This window comes from Protopterus annectens, chromosome 7.part0, assembly GCF_019279795.1.
Source record: "Protopterus annectens isolate FY-2018-M chromosome 7.part0, PAN1.0, whole genome shotgun sequence".
Classification (NCBI taxonomy): domain Eukaryota; kingdom Metazoa; phylum Chordata; order Ceratodontiformes; family Protopteridae; genus Protopterus; species Protopterus annectens.
The window spans coordinates 1713226867-1713249787 of NC_056739.1; the positions used below are offsets into that span (position 1 = coordinate 1713226867).

General features: G+C 43.4%; 1 protein-coding gene across 3 annotated transcripts in view; it reads left to right on the plus strand.

Moving 5' to 3' along the window:
- DYTN (dystrotelin) overlaps window positions 1-22921 on the plus strand; it is a 410223-nt gene that overhangs the window by 124804 nt on the left and 262498 nt on the right. For all 3 annotated transcript variants that reach the window (XM_044078253.1, XM_044078254.1, XM_044078255.1), the window contains exon 7: window positions 1795-1895. In XM_044078253.1, the coding sequence (XP_043934188.1) occupies window positions 1795-1895 (101 nt within the window). The remainder of the gene's footprint in view (window positions 1-1794; window positions 1896-22921) is intronic.

Consider the following 22921-nt stretch of genomic DNA (forward strand, 5'->3'; position numbering starts at 1 on the left):
CTCCTCCTCCTTTGCAGTTTTAGTTTGTCCTTTCTTATTTGAAGACCAGTACACTAGCATATCTGTCTCTCACACTTTTACATGAAGCTCCCCGTTCTCTTGCAACCCCCACATGCTTAGCACACCCCAAATTTCTCTTATTCTCCTCTCAGTTCTTTCAAATATCTTAAACATACACTAATCCAGTAGTAGTTTTATTGTGCAGGTCCTCACACAAGGAGACCCCCTCCAAATGTTCATTATGTGTTTGATGGCATGCTTCTTTAGCAATAAACTTAGACAACAGTTAATGCTTAATATCTCATGCCTGCGCTATGGATTGTATTCTACACTGACTGCTACACTGATGCCCAAATGCACTGTGTACCTTTGTCACTTATTTGTTTTCTAAAAAAGTTACCTTCACTTGGAAACAATACTATCGAGTTGCCTTTTAAATCTGAATACTTTCTCTAGTGCATATCTCTTCTCCCTTTACTACTTTCATTTAACTGTTTATTGCAAATATTTGCTATGTATCTTAACTCTTTAATGTCAATATTATAAAACTTACCAGAAAGTGATCTAAACAATTTCTTGCTAATGTTATACTTACTGGTAGTGAGTCAAATTATTTTAAGATGATACTTTTATATTTATTAGCAAAATGTGAGTATTTTCCATAGTATGCATTAAAATTTTTCCTTGGAAGTTATTTTTGGAGGCTTGCTCATGGCATACTTGTTCGCTGCTACTTGCTTTAAAAGGTAAGTGCCCTAATTCTCACTGGCTCAACCTAATTATTTACCTACCTTTCCCACCATCAGACCTTACTGAACTGCATAACACTATAAGAGCCCAAACTCTAACCCTAGGAAAATCCACACTGTCCCTTACCCTAACCATAGCACTTCCTTATCTAACTCTACAGTCCCCAATTGGTGCATAACCCTAAAACTCCACTCCATGAAAACCTGAAGTCCTAAATTGGTCCCTAAAACTTAAAACTCCACTGTCACTTCCTAACTCTAAACTCCCCTCTTGCTCCCTAAACTTAAAACTATCCTCCTGCACCTTAATGCTAAATTCCCTACTGATCCCTAACCCTAAAACTGCCCCACACTCACACTCTCTAAATTTAAATCCCCTTCCCAGTTGCTACATCCTACATTGCCACCCCATCCCACTTCTTCTCAGTGGCTGCTACACTTAACTTGCTGAAACTCACCTACTGTCTTGGAGTTAGATACGACAGGTTCCACTCTCCATATGGATGCCACACCTCACATGAATGTGTAGTCAAGTCTGAGTGTGAGTAGCAGCCTGTACAAGCTACAAGACACCCGAGTCCCTGACTTTCAAGTTTCAGAGACTTAGATGCTTCTATTAAACCCATTTGTTTTGTTTTAGTTAACAGCAGACATTCTTGTCTGTTTATACAAGATTTGTTTTACAATTAGATCTGTGCTGCTTTTTGTGTCAACCATTTATATACAATTTAGACAACAATTTGACAATATTAAAACTTTATCTACAGCCCATGCCATGTATGAAAAGCATTTTCTTGAGGCGAATCCATCTTGCTCGATAACAATAAGTTTACGTAAAAAGTAACAGGTCATTTCTGCACATAAAAAACTGTACTGCTTCATCTCCCATCTTTGTAAGAAGTACAGCACTTTTTATTACAAATTAGAACTGATTGCACCACTTCTAAACCTTTGGAAAACAATACACATTGTTTAATAAATATGCAAAGTTCCGTTTTGTATTTTTTATCATAAGTGAATAGCTTAATGGTATCATATTTTTCAGGCCTTTTCCAGCTACTTATCCAGTACGGTGATAATCAGTTTGCTCCTGGGAACCAAGTAACAAGAAGCATTCTAAGAATCCTGCTAAATGACCTCATAAAGGTAAATCTGCGGAAACAAATTGTATGATAGGGGTGCTATCTTACACATAAAACTGTTATTGTAATATTAATCACTGTTTTGTTTGAAGTAACTATGTTTAGCCCTCAAAACTAACATTCTTTGATTCAGATGTAATATGGCAGAGGGAGAGGTATCTAAACATGATTCCACAAACAGACTAGTAGCTGAACACTACAGTTGGAGGGGGGGCAGGGGAGTGCTGAATCTCTTTAAGGCCTTCTTTTAGTGAAGGTGAAAGATAAAGTCCTGCAGCAGCACATGCTTTTAATACTGATTGCGAGGAGGAGCTAGGTGCAAGTCTTTTTGTAAGTGATTAATTTGATCAAAACAATTAGCAATATTCAATCTACCTAGTGGTGCCAATATGATGGATATTACAATGAGAATCCTAGGGTCTTTGTTCTGTATGGTTATACTCTTATTAACTAATATACATCATCTTACCATCATCTGTGGCCTAAGGGCAAAAATCAAACTCGAGGGGGTGAGGCTATTTTCCTAAAAAGATTCACCGCCAGACACTTAATGCAGGACAATGACTTTGAACTCCTCCACATCCTTTTCATAACAAAAGCCAGTATTACATCATAGCCAGCTATCATACCCCCTCCATGACATAGGCAGACCATAAGAAATATCTGTAGCACTTGATATCCCTTACTATTGAGCCCAAAACCCAGTACTACAGCATAGCCAGCTAGCATACCCCCTCCATGACATAGGCAGACCATAAGAAATATCTGTAGCACTTGACATCCCTTACTATTGAGCTCAACACTATCCTCTTTGGTAACTCAACTATCCGTCAATTAACTGGGAAAATTAAAAGTTACACCACCAGAAACATACATGGTTGAAGATTCCTGAACTTCTAAAATGCTAACTCTTAGGCAATCTAGTTTGAATTACAAAGAGGGTCTCAAAATTATTGGACCTGGTTCTAACCAATATAGCAGCCTTATGCTAAACACCCATAGTTACCAAATCATCGGTCAAATCTGACGCCCATGCAGTAACACTTAAAATGTAAGGCAGTAGTTATTTTGAAACCTAAGGCAAATCTGCTCCAGCTGATGGCCTAATGGAATATTAACACCCTCCTTGCCTCAATGACCCCACCTCATAGACTGCCATATTCATTTATAAGTTCTATGCACACCCCCAAGCTTGCATGGAGGAGTTGGTTCCCATAAGGCAAAAATATAGTGCCAAATTAAAGAAAAAAAAAACAATTTGATGGAACCCCAGTATAAATAAACTATATAATATGAGGAAGAAACTCATTGCCTGTAAGAGCAGACTTAACACCTTTTGCAGTTCCAGCTGAAAGAAGGTAAACAGATCACAGAGAACAAGAGTAGCTGGTGAATATTTTTGCAGAAAACTTTCCCCCAGATTCTGCAAGCCCTGCACGGTGTGCAGGACTAGTACAGGAGCTGCAGCAGGCAATATGTCTGCCGTGTGATCCAGGAATAACCTGTAGGGGCGTGCATGAGAGCTCCTGCACTAGTCCTGCATGGACTCAGTCCCTGTATGCAAATTACCCCATTTGCAGGAGAAATCCATGCAAATAAGATGAATTTGCAATCCAGGATGCTGGAAACCGTCTGTGCAGGACTAGTGTAATCTGCAGAAATGTACTCCACCAGTAATGGAGTACATTTCTGCAAATTACAAAATGGAGCCATGACAGCTTCAAATAAAGGGTGGATATCACGTATAAAGCATGCCAATGGCCAACTATAAGGCCATTGGCATGGAAAACACTTGAAAAAAAAATCAACTTTTATTTTTTGTAGCCGATCTTGGCTGTTTATGTGTAGGGCAGCAGTGCGCAAATGGAATTGGGGGGGGGGGTAAGAAAAAAAACCTAAAATAAGCATTCTAACCAAAATCACTATTCTGACATTATACTCAATGCCAGGCAGAAGACAACATGGCCAGTGAATAGTGGTTGCTAAGGGGGGAGGCTCAGTGTGGGACATGTAAATATGCATTAGCAGGCAATCCTATGCAAATGAGGGGAATGATAGTGAATCCCAGATTTCCCCTGCATGCTAGTCAGCTCCCAACAGTGTAAGAGCAGGAATAGCTTGGTGCAAGCCTAGGAGTTAGCTGACATCATAGGGGAGTGTGTCAGGCATACTATAAGTGGATTGGAGCCCTGTGGCTTGGGTTTGCTCCTAGCTTAGCACCTAGCTTAGCACAGCTAAGCAAGGGTGTGTGTCTGAGGCTGCCTAGCACTCTTTACATTGCCTAAGCAGGTGTGTGCACCATGCACTGGGTTTTAAAGGAAAAAAAAAAAGCACATTTGAGCACTGTGTTTGTGCAGCTCGCCCCCAGGCTTAAACAGAAAGGCAATAAGAAGGGAAAACAGCAGTAGGAAGGTAATCTATCAGAACTAGCATAGCTGACAGGTGAAATGTATCAGAATCAGCCAATTACACAGGCAGCAGACCAGCCCAGACCAGAACATTACTAGAAACTATGCAAACACCTATCCTTATGTTTTTTTACCATACTCTACACCACCAGTGTATACAAGTGGGGAACTTTTAACAAACTTTCGAAAGCTTTCAAATACTGGCCAAGGCTCTTGCCACCCCCATGGTGCCTTTTTTAAGCAAGGTTCAAAAGACAAACCCACAACCGTAAATAGCACAAGTAACAAAAAACTGAGGGTAATGCCACTCAATGCCAGAAGTCTAAACCTCAAAATGCACGCACTCGAGGCACTCCTCAGTATAGAGAAAATCGATATATTTGCAATAACAGAAACCTGGTTTAAGGGTCCAGAGAGCACCCCAGCACTACCAGGCTACAACTCATACCATACATTTTGGCCACAGAACCCGGACCAAAATACAAAAGGCAGGGGCATATACATAGTCATCAAGGATACCCACACCTCCAGGTTAGTGGCACAGCACGATGCTTCAGAGATCATCCATGTGCAACTAACAACGGGCAAAACTGCAATTCAAATTGTACTTTGCTACAGATCACCCACCATGTCCCAGGACCCCCATTCCACATTTCTAGAAACACTGGGAAACATAAAAGTCCTACCAAACACCCTAATATTGGGTGATTTCAATTACCCAAACATTAACTGGGAGAACTACTCAAATACTAACTCCCTTTCCCAGCATTTCCTAGAATTTATAAATTCAAATGCCCTGGATTAACTGGTCAACACTCCCACCAGAGGTGACAACATATTGGAGCTGGTCATCACCAACATGGGCGACTGGTGTTCCACACCAGAGGTCAACCCCTCACTGTTTAGATCTGTCCATAAACAAATCACTTTGGATATCCACATTCAGTCCCCACCCCCGGACAAGGAAACTACCATTAAAAACTTTTCAAAAGCAAACTTTATGTTACTTAAGACCGAGGTGGAACGTTTTAAAGCCCCCATGCTAAAGGATAACACTGTCCAAGCTGCAAAACCCTTTACTAATGCATTCTATGGGCACCTACAAGAATGCATGTATCGTGCTATCCCAAGCAAAACCAAGACTCACTCTTCCAAGAAAAGAAAACCAGTCTGGTGGACCCCTGCCATAAACAAGCTATACAATAGAAGGAGGAAACTAGTACAGAAAAGAATAAAATCCCAAGAAGGGAAGACATCCCTAATCAGTATCAGCAAGAAACGAAGATCCCTCATAAAATCATCCAAGGTGAGCTTCGAAAGAAAATTGCCAAGGACTCCAAAGATAACCACAAGGCATTCTTTAGCTATGTCAAGAATCTAAATGGTAATACTCAGATCTGCTTGGAGTTAGTGCAGAATGGCACAAAATACACTGAACCAACCAATATCGCTAACATCGTGGCAGACAGGTTCAGTGCAAGATTCACCCCCCTCTCACCCCCAAAAGGACCCATGACCAAACCAGAAGAATGTATAGCCCCTGAAATCACAGACACTCAGGTTAAAACAACCCTCTCCAAAGCCAAAAACACAGCATCAGTGGGACCGGACAGTGTCCCAGGCTGCATCCTACACGAGCTCAAAGACAAACAAACCCCTCACCTAAACACACTGTACAAACTCAGCCTCTCCACAGGCTACGTATGCATAGAGTGGCGCACAGCAACAGTTATTCTGGTCCACAAAGGTGGAGCCACAACAAACCCCTGGAACCATCGCTCTATAAGCCTGACTAGCTTGGTCTGCAAGGCTATGGAGCGCATCATCATGGAACTCATTAACAGAGACATTGGGAACCTACAAACACTGGACTCTACCCAGTTTGACTTTGTTAAGTGCAGATCATGCCTCCTGAACCTGTTGAACTTCTTTGAGACAGTTACCAAGGCTATAGAAGAGGGAAAGGTGGTACACACAGCTTACCTAGACCTCGCAAAGACCTTCGACACCATTCCCCATTCTGGTACTACAGACAAGCTCACCAGCCTAAACATAAACCCCTACGTCACAAGATGGGTTGCCAACTGGCTCATGGACAGAACCCACATGGTGAGAGTTGCGGGAGTTAGGTACGACTCTAAACCGATTGCAAGTGGCGTTACTCAGGGCTCAGTCCTAGGACCCCTCCTGTTCGGCATATACTTCTCAGAAGTACAGGCAAGCACAGGAGGACTATGACTGACCAAGTTTGCAGACAACTGCAAACTAGGGGCTATAATTGACTCTCCGGCTGACACAGACATCCTCCAAAAGGGTCTCACTGAGATGGATACCTGGTGTCAAAATCATGGCCTCAAGCTAAATACCAAAAAGTGCATAGTCATCTCCTTTGGAAAAAAACAAAGTACCCACAAACTACCACATAGGTGGTAGTCCCATAAATACGGAAAACGTAATAAGGGATCTGGGGATCCAAGTAGATAGTAATCTCTTTTTTGATAATCACATTGCCAAAGTGGTTAGAAAATCCTTCTATGTGGCCCACCTAATCACAAAAAGGGCTCACATCCAGATCAAAAGAGGTCATTGTGCCCCTCTATTCATCACTCATCAGACCCATCACAGAGTACAATGCCCCATTTGGGATGTACCTTACAAGACACCTGCAACAGCTGGAAAGAGCACAGAAGTACCTTATCAAGAGGATCACTGGCCTCAAACAGATGCCCTATGCAGCTCGACTGAAGAAACTCCAGCAGTACTCAGTTGTATACCGCCTACTCAGAGGTGATCTTTGCCTGACATACAAAGCCATGTCCAACCCAGAATTGAAGGACATGCTCCATCTAAAGAAAACCTTATCTCCTCGAGCCACACGCTGTAGGAATCTAAACCTTACCACAATAATAAATAGGACACGCTGGAGGGATAGATTCCTGTCCCAGAGACTTCCCATGCTTTGGAACAAGATTCCAATCTACATTAGGCAGAGTTCCTCGCTAACACTCTTCAAGAGAAACCTTGATGAGAGGATGGAAAACAGAAGGTTTACCCCGGGGATCACTTCAGTGGATCTGCTGAACAGAGGCACAGGGAACTAATCTAAGTGGGTGGCAAAAGCCAACACATTCTAGCTAGGCTTATAAATGCCTTCGGGCAGATTGCCTAGTACCTACCTATGAACCTATAAACCTATGAAACTAAGCAACAAAATGTTAGGGGTTGCATCAGCTATCATACAACAACATGTGGAAGAGGCTGAGGGTGGTGAGGATGGGAATGCTGTCCACCAACCCACAGTGAGGAGACGGAGAAGGGTGTACAGACCCAGGGTAACCTGCCAGGGGCTACATGAGATGGAAATAGTGGAGCACTATAGGGTGGACAGGGACTTCCTACAGCAAATTGTTGAGCTGTGCCAGCCACGCCTGACACACCGAACTAACAGAGGGGAACCCATCCCAGTGGATACCAAGGTATGTGTAGGCCTAGGAATACTAGCTACAGGTACCTCCCAAAGCCCAACTTGGGATATCAAGGGGATCTCACAGGCATCAGCATCCAGAGAATTCCACCAGTTCCTGGATGCCATGTCAGCACATGCTGGTGAGCATGTATATTTCCTCAACACCTGTGAAGTGTTGGCCAGCAATATGCATCTCTTCCACCAAATAGCAGAATACCCTGAGGTAGTGGGTGCTATAGACTGCATGCACATATGCATCAAAGCACCACCCAGTGATCAGGGTAGGGTCTACATCAACTGCAAGGGCTTCCCCTCCATCAACTGCCAGGTTGTGTGCAATGCCCAGGGGATTATAATGAATGTGTTTGCTGGCTGCCCTGGAAGCTATCACAATTCCCACATCTGGAATCTGACACAGCTGTAACAGAGATTTGCCAATGGGGATATCCCTTATGGTCACCTAGTGGGGGATGTTGGTTATGCACTGAAGCCATGGCTGATGACACCCATCAGAAATGCAGACACACCCAAACAAGAATGCTATAATGAGGCACATGCACAGACCAGACTTATAATAGAGCGTGTGTTTGGGATGCTCAAGTCACGGTTCCTGTGCCTGGACACATCCAGTGGAACCTTAGAGTACTCACCAGCTGCATGTACTCAAATTGTCATCGTATGTGCCATGCTACACAATATGATCCTGCAGAAACAGCTGCAGCAGGAACAGCATGGGGAAGGACCACACAGCCCCCCACCAATGCCAAGGCCTGCACAGGCACAGAGTGACTCGGAGGAGGAACAACCTGAGCCTACCCTAGTAGGCAGATGGAGGTGTGTCCAGTATGCCCTGGCCTTGGCAAAGAGGCAACACATAACACATACACTGACACAGTAGGGACCCAGGGAATGACACCTCTCTCTGACTCGCACATGCAGTAAAAGGGATGCCAAACATGACACTACCTGTGCTCAACCATATATAGGGAGTGTACTATGTGCATCAAACATAGGCAGCCCTCCAGAACCATCCTCAGTACTGGCACACCCACAAGGTAAGTCACTCAACCTACCAATTGCTGAATGGAGTAGAATGTGTCATTACCTGTATCTATGGTATGGATGTGAGCATGCAAGGGAATCGGGTGGCTGAATGGTATGCCAGCAGATAATAGACACCTATAGTGGCACCATGAGATCTGTAACAAATACTGGTGTCACCATAGTAGCTAGTACTACACAGGGTGACAAAACCCACTGCAGGAAATGTGCTGGGCTACATGTGTGTCCATATGACTCACACATGCCAGTCAGGGAGGTTTACATACCCAACAACAGTCCCAGCCAGCAGGACAGGTGTAGACAAACACAAACAAAGGCTGTGCTATGGCCTCTGAACGATGCCTATGGATACCTCCCCCCAAGGCCTACACAGACAGACTACAGCATGTCAGGCAGTGGGATGTTAGTTCTGAAGGGTAGGAAGTCAGAAACAAAGATGTAGGTCAATCAAAGCTAAGACCTATAGTACACTGATAGGCCTCTAGTCAGCATGATAGGTTAGAGTACAGAATGAAATGGAGTACCTGACATACCAGTACAGTCATAGCAAATGTGTACAAGTGTCAGGTGTGCCCCCCCATCTTATGTAGAAATGTAGAAACAGTCAGGTGTGCCCCCCCAATCCTGTGTAGAAATGTAGCAACAGTCAGGTGTGCCTCCTTCCAATCCTGTGTAGAAATGTAGAAACAGTCAGGTGTGCCCCCCCTATCCTGTGCAGAAATGTAGAAACAGTCAGGTGTGCCCCCCAATCCTGTGCAGAAATGTAGTAACAGTCAGGTGTGCCCCTCAATCCTGTGTAGAAATGTAGAAATAGTCAGGTGTGCCCCCCCATCCTGTGTAGAAATGTAGAAACAGTCAGGTGTGTCCCCCCACAATCCTATGTAGAAATGTAGTAACAGTCAGGTGTGTTCCCCCCACTCCTATGTAGACATGTAGAAACAGCCAGGTGTGCCCCTTCTCCCAATCCAGTGTAGAATTGTAGTAACAGTCAGGTGTGCCCCCTCCCAACTACTGTGTAGAAATGTAGAAACAGACAGGTGTGCACCCACCCCCAATCATGCATAGAAATGTAATAACAGTCAGGTGTGCCCCCTCCCTCAATCCTGTGTAGGAATGTAGAAACAGTCAGGTATGCTCCCCCCATCCCTACTTAGAAATGTAGTAAAATGTAGTAACAGTCAGGTGTGCCCCCCAAACCTATTTAGAAATGTGATAATGGTCTGGTGTGCCCCCCAATCTGATGTACACATGTTGTAACAGTCAGGTGTGCCCCCCACAACCCTATGTAGAAATGTAGTAACATGTATGTGTAGGTATAATACCAGTGGAGGACAGATGCCCAGAGGTGACCAAGGTAGCATGACAGGTTGCTACATCTGCACAATATGCAGATATGTGTGTGTTAGGTTGGTGTTGTGTTTCATATTGTGTGAGAGTGGTCAGTATGTATGCATGTTGAGGTAAGTCCTGGTGGCCATTGCCCACTACTGCTGATGACAGGGATAAGTCCTCACAACTGCAGTGCCAAAGACAATTCCCACCAGTATAACACATGCTAGCAGTAAGCCATTGTAAATGTATGGTGGTAATATGTGTCACCATTTGAAAGACTGACATGGCATGGCTGTTGGGCTAGATATACAAGCAGTACACAGAGGAAAGTACCCCAGATATACAGTATATATTGTGTTACTATGAAATGGAGACATCCTTGAAATTGTACATACAGGTATGCATCACATTATCTGGTCCTGTAGTAGGAGATACTGGTGTTGTCTACCCTGAAGATGTTTGAACAAGTATGCGAACTGGATTTTCGATTCCTTTCGAACTCCCATCCTTGCCCATCAAAAAGAATAAGCAATGTGAGTCAAAAGGAAAGTGTATTATTGCAATCCATGAGGAATGCTAATGTCAGGGTGTTTAAACTAGATAAAGGCGGGGGACTAGTAGTTTTTGACCAACATGACTACACAGGGAGAATGAGGCATCTGTTAGACACAGAGGCTTACTCTAAAGCATCCTTGAGTGAGGTCAACACTGCATACAAACGGATAAGAGGCTATTTCAATGACCTTTTCACTGATGCCATCATTGATATTGGCACATTTAATTTCATCTCCCTTCCTTGGCCAAGAATCCTAATAATGTTTGAGATACCAAAAATTCATAAGGATGTGGAAAGCCCCCCATGAGACCATTAATAGATGGGAGGGGTTCTTTAACTTATCCCTGTGCCAAGGCAGTGGACAATATTCTGAAAAAATACTTGGTGTCAGAACCGCAGGTATGCAAAGATTCATGGACCTTCTTAGAGAATATTAACAATTTGGAATTTAATCCCAACCACAACTTCTTAACTATTGATGTTAAGGACTTGTATACATCTATTCCACACTTAGAGGGCATAGAATGGGTGAGTCTTTTGCTTAAATCTAAGAAAGCTCCTTCACATGAAATCACTTTAGTGGAGTCTTTATTGGACATCATTCTTACTAATAATTATTTCGTATTTGATAAGGATTTTTATTTACAGAAATGAGAGGTCGCTATGGGGTCGCCCTGTGGTGCCAGCTTTGCCAACTTGGTGATGGCGTACTGGGAGAGAACTTTTGTTTTCAAGGCTGAGGACTTCAGGGTGAACCTCGTTTACTACACCCGTTTCTTGGATGACATCTTTGTGTTATTTAATGGAGATACCATTTAGGCTGAGCTTTTTATTTCATTTCTGAACTCCACAACTGAGTTCCTTGTATTTACATCAACATTTCACACAGTCACGATTCACTATTTAGATGTGAAACTTAAAAAAGATAAAGCTAACAGGGGGTATGTATCACAGATTTTTAGAAAACCCACGTATTGCAACTCACTCCTACATTTTTCTAGCTGCCACCTGTTTCACCAGAAGAGGTCTATTATAAAAGGTCAATTAATAAGGGCAGCTAGAATGACCACACGAGCTAGATTTTCATCAAGAGTGTGACTTACTTAGGAAGATGTTTGAAAAGCGTGGGTACCCTAGCGACCTTATTGAAACTCTAGTTAGTGAAGTTTCTGATAAAAGAAGACTTGGAATTGTCTCTCCCATCCTTGGGCTTAACAGTTTAGAACAGGACAGTCTTGTTCCTTACATGGTAGACTGTCAAAACAGTGCATTTGTTTCGACACAAATTTCATCACAAACTTTAGCCCCCAACTTTAAAGGTGGATTCATCACTACCTTTAGCCACGACAGTGGCCAAGTTAAATGTATTTTATGTAAAAACAGGCATTTTATCTTGAGTGATATTTCAGTACTCAGTAAATTAGGTCCAGTTCCAAATATTGTATTTCATAGAGGCCACAACCTTAAAAACTTACTTGAATGTGGGGGGCAACAATTTAAAACACATAGGTATGCTGGTATGTACCTGTGTGAATCTTGTAGGATGTGTAGATTCATGGAAGTGGGTAATACATTTTGTATAGGTGACAACAAATATGAGATTAAATTTAAACTGAACTGTAATTCTAGATTGGTTGTTTACATAGCAAGATGTGTCTGCTGTCCTGCATTCTACGTGGGGAAGACTGAACGTAGACTGCGAGACAGGGTTTACGAACACACCTATGCCATTTCAGTTAATAAAATTGACAACCCACTAGCAAGACATATAGCAAATAATGAGGGCCACAAATTTACTTTCAAAGCTATAGATCAAGTTCAAGCCAATTTGAGAGGTGGCCCACTGAATTTACTTTTAGAGGAACATGAGTTGAAATGGCAGATGCGTTTGAATGCATTCATTGTACCAGGTTTAAATGATGCTTGTAACATCGCCTGTCTTTTAAAACTAAGAAGTTTGAGACGGTAACTGGTACTTTGATGGAACTTAATTCTATCACTCTAGCTCTATAATATTTTTGAGAGGTATACCCGATTGATTATTCTGTAACTTTGAAGTTTAATCTAACCTTGTTATTGTTTGAGTCTAACAGTTTTATGCCTTCTGTATAATTATTTATAACAGTTTTAATGATACTTTTAAACTGACAAAATTGCAGCTCTTGTATTCAGGTTACATGAATACATGTGTTTTTTTAGCAAATGTCTCTTTAAGAATTTGACTCACTGAGAGGTGTGGTCATCACATGATATGTCTTAATTACTTATAAACTACTGTTTGAAACTGTGTATCTTTTCTGAAGAAGTTGCTACATTACAAGCAACGAAAAGCACTTCAATAAATTGTTTTGTTTTATATTTTTTTGATTCCTGTAACTTTCTGTGGTGGGACTTGGTGCTGCTGACTTAATTTTTGTGTTTCAGGGGATACTGGTGTTGTCTGCCCGAACACTTGTAGATCACAAAGGAGGTAGGACTGGTGTATTGGGAAACAGCTGATTTCCCTGCACATGCCAGCATAACTGGAATGCCCCATGCATATCTGTGTGTCAGATGCAAGTAGCGTCCATAGCACACATGCACCCAGCTCACACAAACACCACCCACAGGTACCTCCCTGGTCATATCCCTGCTGTGGGGAATGGGTACAATATGACCCCACCTGTATATGGCAATAGTGAAAGAATGCAGTATACAGTGCAAGTGTCCCATGCAGGTGTGTCCCTAGCCATAGGTAGTACCCTGCCAGCATCCACACCACATGATCAAGACTGCTAGAAGGTATTGGTATGAACACCAAACACACCTACCCTTTCATCCCAGGGGGATATACTGTATGGTGGTCTGAGACTGTAGGACTGACAGAATGCAATGGCCTGCTACACCTGGCCCGCATCAACACCTAATGGCCCACAGGCCTTTGCCAAAGGACTGTGTCTCACATGTACTGCAAATGCATGTTATGTCATGGACACCCAAATAACAACATAACACACTTCACATAAGCCATATGCAAGGCCATGTGGACAAACCACAGTAACATGTCCACCATGTCCCACTGCATGAACTATGGACCAACACCAACATACAGCTGTGATGGGGTGATAACCTTAGGGAAAGTATCAGAGAATGCATGCATAATGTATGGAAGAGGATAGAATAACAGGGGAGGGTGGGAGCATGGGCAGCATGGAATGTGCAAGGTCCGATACAAAGCTGTGTGCACACACTATCCATGGCTGCAAACACATAAATGGGTGGCTACATACCTGCCCGTACACCACAATAAGGGTAATGTCCTGACTCATGGCCCCTGCCTCTAGGTTACCTGTGCGAATCTGTACAGCTGTGAGGTATTACCACAGCAAGATACTGTCATGTCAATGGATGTACACATATGGGATCCTCTGCCAGCACTGTACCAAGGTGCTGAACTGGATACACAGACCCAGCAGCAAGTATCTGCAGCTCCCCCTTCAGAATGGCATAACTTACCGTGAATATGTAGGCATCTGCCCACAATACCAGACACAGCTGCAGACACCCTTTTCCCCCAAGACATCACTGTGAGCAAGAATGTCCCCCTGACAGTACATGAGGACAGAAAACATCACAGTGTATAACAGTACACATGCCTGAATACCTCTGCTAACAGCAGTACCATGTAGCTGAAGCAGCACAGACACAATCACCTACAGTACACACTATCCCCTGCACAGTTTGTCCCCATATTGCCAAATGATTGACAGATACCCTACAGAAACAGTTTGCTACCTGTAGGTACAACACAAAGGTCTGCACTGGAGTAGAAACTACCTGGAATCGATCCACTCATTCAATACAGAAGGGCATACTGGGCATGCTCGCACACTCAAATGAAGCCCATGGCTGCAAACAACAGTGGACCATACATATCTGGCAGTTGCAAATGTTAGTGCATACACTCCTCAGTATGCACCAGTCATGCTTTGCACTCACAGTGGATAGGAATACAGGCATATAGCCAAGGATAACACACTATAGTAAGCCAAAAGTAGATGTACAGAGTTGTGTGGAAGAGAGTGACTGTGACAAGGAGCCATCCATTATGAGGCCTGTCCCACCCAGCAGACAGCTAAATGGCTACAACCACATGAGGTGAAAATGTCACTCACTGTAGGCATTAGCTACCGGTATCCATCAGCATTACAGACTGTGGTGCAAGTGATAGCTGTGCAACATGACTATACAAGGAAGTAGTAATCTAGCAGCTGTATACACGTACCTGTTGAATATAACCCTGTGTGTGCCTGCATGTGGTGTGTCAACCTCTAGATGAATGGGTTATAGCCCATCCACACACACTGCCCTCCCCATAGCCCTACTATGACAAGCCTTTGGGAAAGGTGTAGCCCAGTAATCTCTGTGGCATGTCCTATAACTGCATACTGCTGTCGTGTGATACACTTGTTAGGTAAGCGTTCTAATCCCAGATGTGACAACTGTGTGTGTCCATGTCTGTGTAGAGAGCAATGCATTTTAGGCTAGTTACACTCACTACAATTCAAATGCCCTACTTTGGCAATCCTGCTGATGTCATTCACTGTGAAATACAGTAATTTCTGTGGTGTCCTATGACAGTGTAATGCTGTAGTGTGATATAGAACCCAGGTAGGGGTTTTATTCCCACACATGACAGGTGTGGATGTTTGTGCATGTGTTTCTATGTCTGTGTAGGCAGCAATGCTTTTTAGGCTAGTCACACTCACTACAATTCAAATGCCCTACTTTGGCAATCCTGCTGATGTCATTCATTGTGAAATACACCTTTGGGGAAGGAGTACTCCAGTAGTCTCCATGGTGTGCCCTATGACTGTGTAATGCTGTAGTGTGATATAAAACCCTGGTAGGGGTTCTATTCCCACACATGGCAGTTGTGGATGTTTTTGTGTGTGTTTTTATGTTTGTGTAGGGAGCAATGTTTTGGGGCAAGTCACACTCTCTACAATTCAAATGCCCTACTTTGGCAATCCTGCTGATGTCATTCACTGTGAAATATAACTTTGGGGAAGGAGCACTTCAGTAATCTATGTGGCAAGTCCTGTAACTGCGTAGTGTTGTAGTGTAGTAAACTAGTTAGGTAGGAGTTCTAATCCCAGACATGGTAGGTGTGTGTGTGTCTGTGGTTGTCATTCGTATCCTGTGTGGAGGTGGCTGTGAGTATGTAACAACTGGACTCATTGTGGAGTGCGTTTTGCAAATTTCTTATATGGTGGCCCTAGTATATGTCACAATGTCCACCGTACAGGGATAACAGATGTGAAATAGCTGAGAGGCTGGGGTGCAAATCCATACCCCTACATGTGACATCAAGGCCAGGAGAACAAAGTTAGCAACCCTTGTATTACCCAGAGAACACGTTCAACCTGTGTCTCAAACACATACACACTTGCCTAGGCAACAGCCGCTATGTTGGTAGTACCCTGCATATTGCCCACTGATAGTAATCATGGTGTGACTGCAGTGGGCTACAGAGGGCATGGCAACCTGTCCATCAGTCCAATAGGCACGTACATGCAGACAGTGCACCTTCCATATGTTCCACATTGGACACCTTCAACACTTGTGGTGCCATCAAATGTGAACCACAAAGGGCATACCATGCCTGAAACACATGCCCCGTATGGACAGATGCCACTGACACCAGGGAATACTTGTATCATGCTATAAATGTAGGTCCAGGGTCAACCTGCTGTCCATTAACAGTTCCACCACATGAGGCCAGGACTGGCACATCTGATGACAACAATCTGTGTACACAACATGGGCCAGACACCCCAGGTACAGTTCCACATGTCACTGTACATGCATGTGGGATGTGTGCACATCCCAGACACCGTCCATGTCATGGACTAAGAAACATATACATGGCAAGCAATGCACAGCAGTGGCCACACACAATAGTTACCTAGGTGACTGGATGGTGAATACAATACCCACCTGTGTGGGCAAATCCAGACACTACATCCCTGAGCCACACTGCAGACCATTGTCATGTGGCCTGATACCAAGGTATACCCATCACCTAGCCTTGTATAGCCATCTGGTACAGTCGACCACTACACACCCGTGAGGTTATGTACCCATGCATGTCAGTACTGGCACCCTGTGTCTGTGTGTGGTGTATGATGCCTATGACCACATTCACACTCACTACAACACCCATTGGCATACTGAAGCATGCCATCTGATGTCAGACACCACCATATACCCTTTGCCCATATAACCTCTATATAACCCCTGTGGTGCATGTGATACCTGCACAGTACTGTGTTGTGGCAATCTAATTAGTAATGAGTTGTATTCCTGACCCTGCCAAGTGTGTCAATGTGTGTGGGTTCCTGAGAGAGTGTGGGTGTGTTGATGCTGACACCTGTTAATATGGACAGGCACGTGTACTACACCTACCGTATAGCTACCATATCACTGTTGCAGATGTCACTCACCATCACATATATGTTTGGAGGGTTCCTCAACATGTAATGTATGTGGTGCATTCAATAACTGCATAGACATGTGATAGCAATACGTAGTCAGTCAGGGGTTTGATACCCTGTACTGGTAGGAGTGTGACACAAATGTGCTTAAGTTTTACTCTCCCACCCATCCCTGACTTATCTTTGCCTCTGTCTGCCTCTCTCACTCCCTCTCTGGTGGATGTGGAGACTTACACCTGCTTTGCTTAGGCAGCAGCATGTGTATTGCAAGTGATGCTCATGATCAGCTGATGGCCTCTGCACGAATTGTATCCCTCCTCTAGCTGATTGCATGTGGAACAGCCGTGGTAACATTCCCATAGCCAATTGCATGAACACACACTCCAATATCTAGGAACATCATGTTGGTGTTGGGCCTTTTCATTCATTGTGAGCAGGAACTAGATCTGTTGTTTGGCAAACAGCATCACAGATGGATTGGGGATTTACCTGTAACAACATACACTGTGGAAACAGGCCAACACACAGGAGGGGGACGTGCCTGACTTGACTACAGACTGTAAGTGCTGCTATAGTGCATTTGGAGTAATTTTGGTTTAACAGGGTGTGTGTGGATATGGCTGTCCTACATGTTTTAATACATGTCATGTTAGTGCTATGTTTATGAGGAAACCCCCATCTGTAGGGTCATCTGCAGACTGGGCAGTGTGTGGTGCCTTTTATTTCATGTGTTACCCACAGAGCACCTATCTGTGAACTGCAGAAGGTAGTGTGAGGATTACAGTCAGTAGATGGTGACAGCCGTGAGAGTTACTGACTTTATATCCCTCATAGGACATATGTTGCAACAAACCCTGGTACAACAGTAAATGTATAAGGTTATCACAGCAACATGTCAGTATTGGCCCTGTGTTTGTGCCTCCAGCCACACCTCTGTCAACCTTTGTACATATGTCATGCAGCAAGATGTGCATATGTTCTGTACACCATATTTATTGACATCATATCTGATAAGCCAGTGAGATATCAGACTGCTACACATGTTATGTATAGTAGGGGTTATATTTGAGGACATAACCTGGGCATTCTGTTTTTGTGTGTACAGTACTGAGGTCTGTGTACTTATGGTGATTGTCGACATTGTGTGTATTGTGAATATGTACCTTGGCCTGTGTACAGACTGTGGTAGATGTCATTGTTCTTGGTCCTGTTCTATCTGATGTTACATGCTGCTCCACTGTATGTTACCCTATCAGTTTATATGTTTGTAGGGCCAAACACAAATATGTCCCATACCACAGACAGGCATCGGACCTGTGTAGTGGCCCAGTATATGTAGGGTTAGTGTGTGAGCGGCACATATGAGAATGGTGTTGATCAGATAGTCCATATACTGTAATATTATGCTAGCTTACCATATGTGGCTGTGGCTGTGTTCACATTGGTTGTGGTTATGCTCTTTCACACAGGTGTCTGTTACTTTGTGCTGTGACATGCCTGTAGAGCCTGCTATATATGCAGGTACATGTGTATTCCCCCATAGGAAATGTAGGCCAGTGTTGAGGCAGTCTGCCTTTAGCCTGCATAGTGCTTTGTTACATGCCTAATAGCTTAGTGTACTTACCCAGTGAGATGTCATGTCCAGATACTTGCTAGTTGTACTGCTGCAGGGCCACCATAACAGTCATGTATGTCAGACAAAGCAGTAAGATGCTGTACAGATGTATGTCACTGACTAGTGGGTAGTATGTGGCCATGGCACCTCTGTACCAGCGGCCATTATGTGTCAGGACAGACAGGGGTGTGTGAATGCATAACCTATGGGGGCAAATGTATACCAGTATTTACATGATATACCCATCTATGTGGCTGTTAACATCCACATTGTCAGGTTTGGTCCACATGTCTTGCACTAAGGGGTTCTGTGTATACCTCTGGACTGACCAGAGTGTGTCAGACTGTCCACATATATTGGCCATATCTCTGCTGTAGTCCACAGGAGAATTACTGTGCTAGCAGTGGTACTGTAGTATGATGTCCTTAGGATGTCTGTCAGTAGCCAATGGCGCACATGTTAAAAGCAGATGTGACCTCCCACACACACCATGTCTGTGAAGACAATCCCTATAACAGTAGCAATAGTCTACAAATATACCTGCAATACATACCTGACATCCCCTTGCACTAAGAGGTTGGGACTATTGGGGCTGAGGTAGGCCTCCACTCCATGTTCAGGACATATGGTGAACATATATGTATATATAATTATCCATATATCAATATAGATGTAAACACATATACATATTGACATACATAGATAGATATGTATATGTACATCTATATATATATATATATATATATATATATATATATATATACATATAAACACTCAGATATATACATATACAGAGCAATATATGTCTACACATATACAGATAGAGATACATATGCACATATATGTCTGGATATCTACATCTATATTGACAGTAATAGGTATATCAAATAGATATAAATACGCACATATAGTTATAGATATCTACATATATACCCACATAAATAGGCATATCTGTACACTGGATGTGTATATATATATATATATATATATATATATATATATATATATATATATATATACATACGAAGAGATGTACACATGGCCATATATGTGTTGCACTATACAGATGTGTATACAGACATATGTATGAGTATTCATGTGTATGTGCATGGAGACATATATCGACCTATTATATGTATATATCCATATTCCTGTCATGTGTAAACCTCATGGTTGTGTATGCCCTCCCGAATGTATCTCACCATATGTATCTGCTATATGTACATTATGATAAAACAACATATGTGATACAACAGTCATATTAATAACAAGTACTACACAATTGTGGAAGTAAAGGCAATTGTTCAATTCTACTCAATATGTGTATTAACAGCTATATTGGTAAAACAACAGCTGTCTTCACAGTGGTCATGGAGTAGTGGTTAAGTGTTGTGACTTTAGTGTACAGGGTCCTGGGTTCAAGACCTGCAAGGCTGTTCATTTTGTTGCTGGGCAGAACAAGGGCTGTTGGATACAGAGTGGTTAAGGCAGTTTTGAGAAGCTTTAAGTGCATTTATGCGGGTTTTCACAAAGCTCAGTGGTGCTAAGCTATGGGTAAACGTACGGGTACTTACACAGTGTAGGCTTCACTTACCAGTGCGCAAATCAGCTCAGCTATTATATTGCAGCAGTGTTGATACTTCCTAACGATGGCTTAGCCCTGATAACCAGTTCACATGTGAGTGTCATGTGTGGGACACAGATGTATATGAGGCCTGTACAGCACTGTTATATCCATGTGGATGTGTTACATACAGGGGTAGTAGCCCAGGGTACGTGCTGTCACACTGGCATGTAGTGTGTACTACTGTTGACAGTGCTTACCCAAGCAAAAGCAGAGTGCTAAATGTAGTGCTGACAACAGGCACACCTGCAGGCATAGCTGGACTCTGAGCCCTCCCTGTTGTATCCCTGGTATGTGAGCTGTGTCACAGTATATACACCTTACTGGGTAATGATCTGACATGTGGAATGTAACTGCAGACTACCGTCTGTACAGCGCATGTTAGTGAGGGCTTCTGACATGTAGTTATGGCATACATATTGTTGTCAAACATCTATCTGTCAACACACTCATCCTACTGCATAGCTACTAGCCAAGCTGATGACTGTCAGTCCCTGTACAGATGTGCAGATGGCAGGTATCCAGCTGGGATATGTACAGGCAACCTATCCTGATTGACACTGACATGTCTGCCCAGCTGTGTACGAACTGGCACATACAGGAGATGTCACCCTGTATGCACCACATGCCACAGGTACCTCCACTACAGTACCACAGTCAATTGAACATGCCTGGGTGCAGGTCTCCATCACAGACACTAACCATGTGTTGTAATGCATGTTGCATACATGTCAACTTGATCACCTCAGTGGCCATGTGCATGAGGCACCTGGATGATTGGCTGATGCATTTCATTCTCACCCTGAGGGTCACCACAGTAGTGTCTGTCAATAGATTGCCTGCTGCCACCTGGCAGGTTGCAGGATACCACTGTACACACAACCTCTACACAACCCATCTCTCCTTGGACAATAGCTAGGTAAACAGCTATGACCATCTGCAGCAATCCACGCCTGTACTGACACATGTACGTGTATGACTGAGTATGGCAATGGCTGTGTGTTAGCACACCTGTATTTGGAAATTCCATGAGGGCCTTCACAACCAACACAATACCCATTGCCATAGTCAGTTGTGGCTGCTGCTGTATGGGACATTACATGTACCCTGTTAAGCTCCTCCCATACCAGCTGCATGAGCCTTGCAGTACCAGCACAACAGTGTTGTACAAATGGGCTGATAAGCATGGGATACCCATTGTGTTCTGACATGTGTGTTTAAGTGTATGTGTGCATGTCCATATATCTGTAGGGTACAGCATTCTGAGGCCACATACTCCTATTACAATACCCATTGCCACACAGTAGTATAGATAGTGTTGTTGCTGCCCATAGGTGAGGCATGACAATGCAAGACCCTACTACATGTGTGTGGCATGTGCATTAGATGCATATCCCTGTAGTACCACTGTTGGGGTATACTAAGGGCTGTATCTCAGAGTATGAGGTATGGCAGAGTGTCATCATGGGTTTCAGGGAGTACAATATCCACTGCGGGATGTGGGTGCTGTGTACACTGTCATTACACCAAGGTACGCCCGGTATATGTCCCATGTACCACGTTATGGTTACCACTGTCGCCATCAACCATAAAAGTAACTGATACCACAATCCAGGCCAATTATGCATGTGCTGTGTGCAGCCAACCTGTAACACATTGGACACATGGTCAAGTTAGTTAGCAGTGATAGGCCCTGTTCTCTCGGATGTGTGTCTGCCTGTTATGTATCTGTTAATGTGTATATGAAGGTATGTCATACTACATATTGTCCATATACACCCATTGCATCCCCCATTAGCATACTGTACATGTCTGGGGATGTTCTGCATGTAACATGTAACCTGGGACACACCTCACCCTAAACGCTGTGTGGTGTGTGCAATGTAAGCCACACACTTCAGTATCACTACTTAGCTAGGCAGGGGTCTACCCCAGTGTTGCCAAGTAATAGTGTGCGTGTATGTGGATGAGTCTACATCAGATTGCAGGGTATGCACACCCCAGCAGGTCACCTGTCCATGTGGCGCAGGCAATAACCATTTTAGTAACCTGTGACGTGTTCACCTGTAGCCCAGATATGTCACAGCCATGGTGTCACCACAATGCCATACCTCATTGGAGAATGTGACTGCAGACCATCCTCGTGCTGACACATGTACACCTACAGCACAAATGGATAACATTATAGGGACCGCAATCAACCAGTGTTACTAACAGCTAAAATGCAACATTGCTGGACGGCTACACTACCTGACATATATGCATTACACTTCACTCCTTACAACATGTTACACTGCAGTACTGTGGTACACTGTAGTACGGTCACCATGTGCATCAGAACCATATTAACCTGTCCCTCCATTGATGATATGGATGACAGGGATGTGGCACAGGTATCATCATATGCACAGGGCACCTTTGTGCTGACACATGTACACCTACAACACAAATGAATAACAATATAGAGACCACAATCAACCAGTGTTACTAA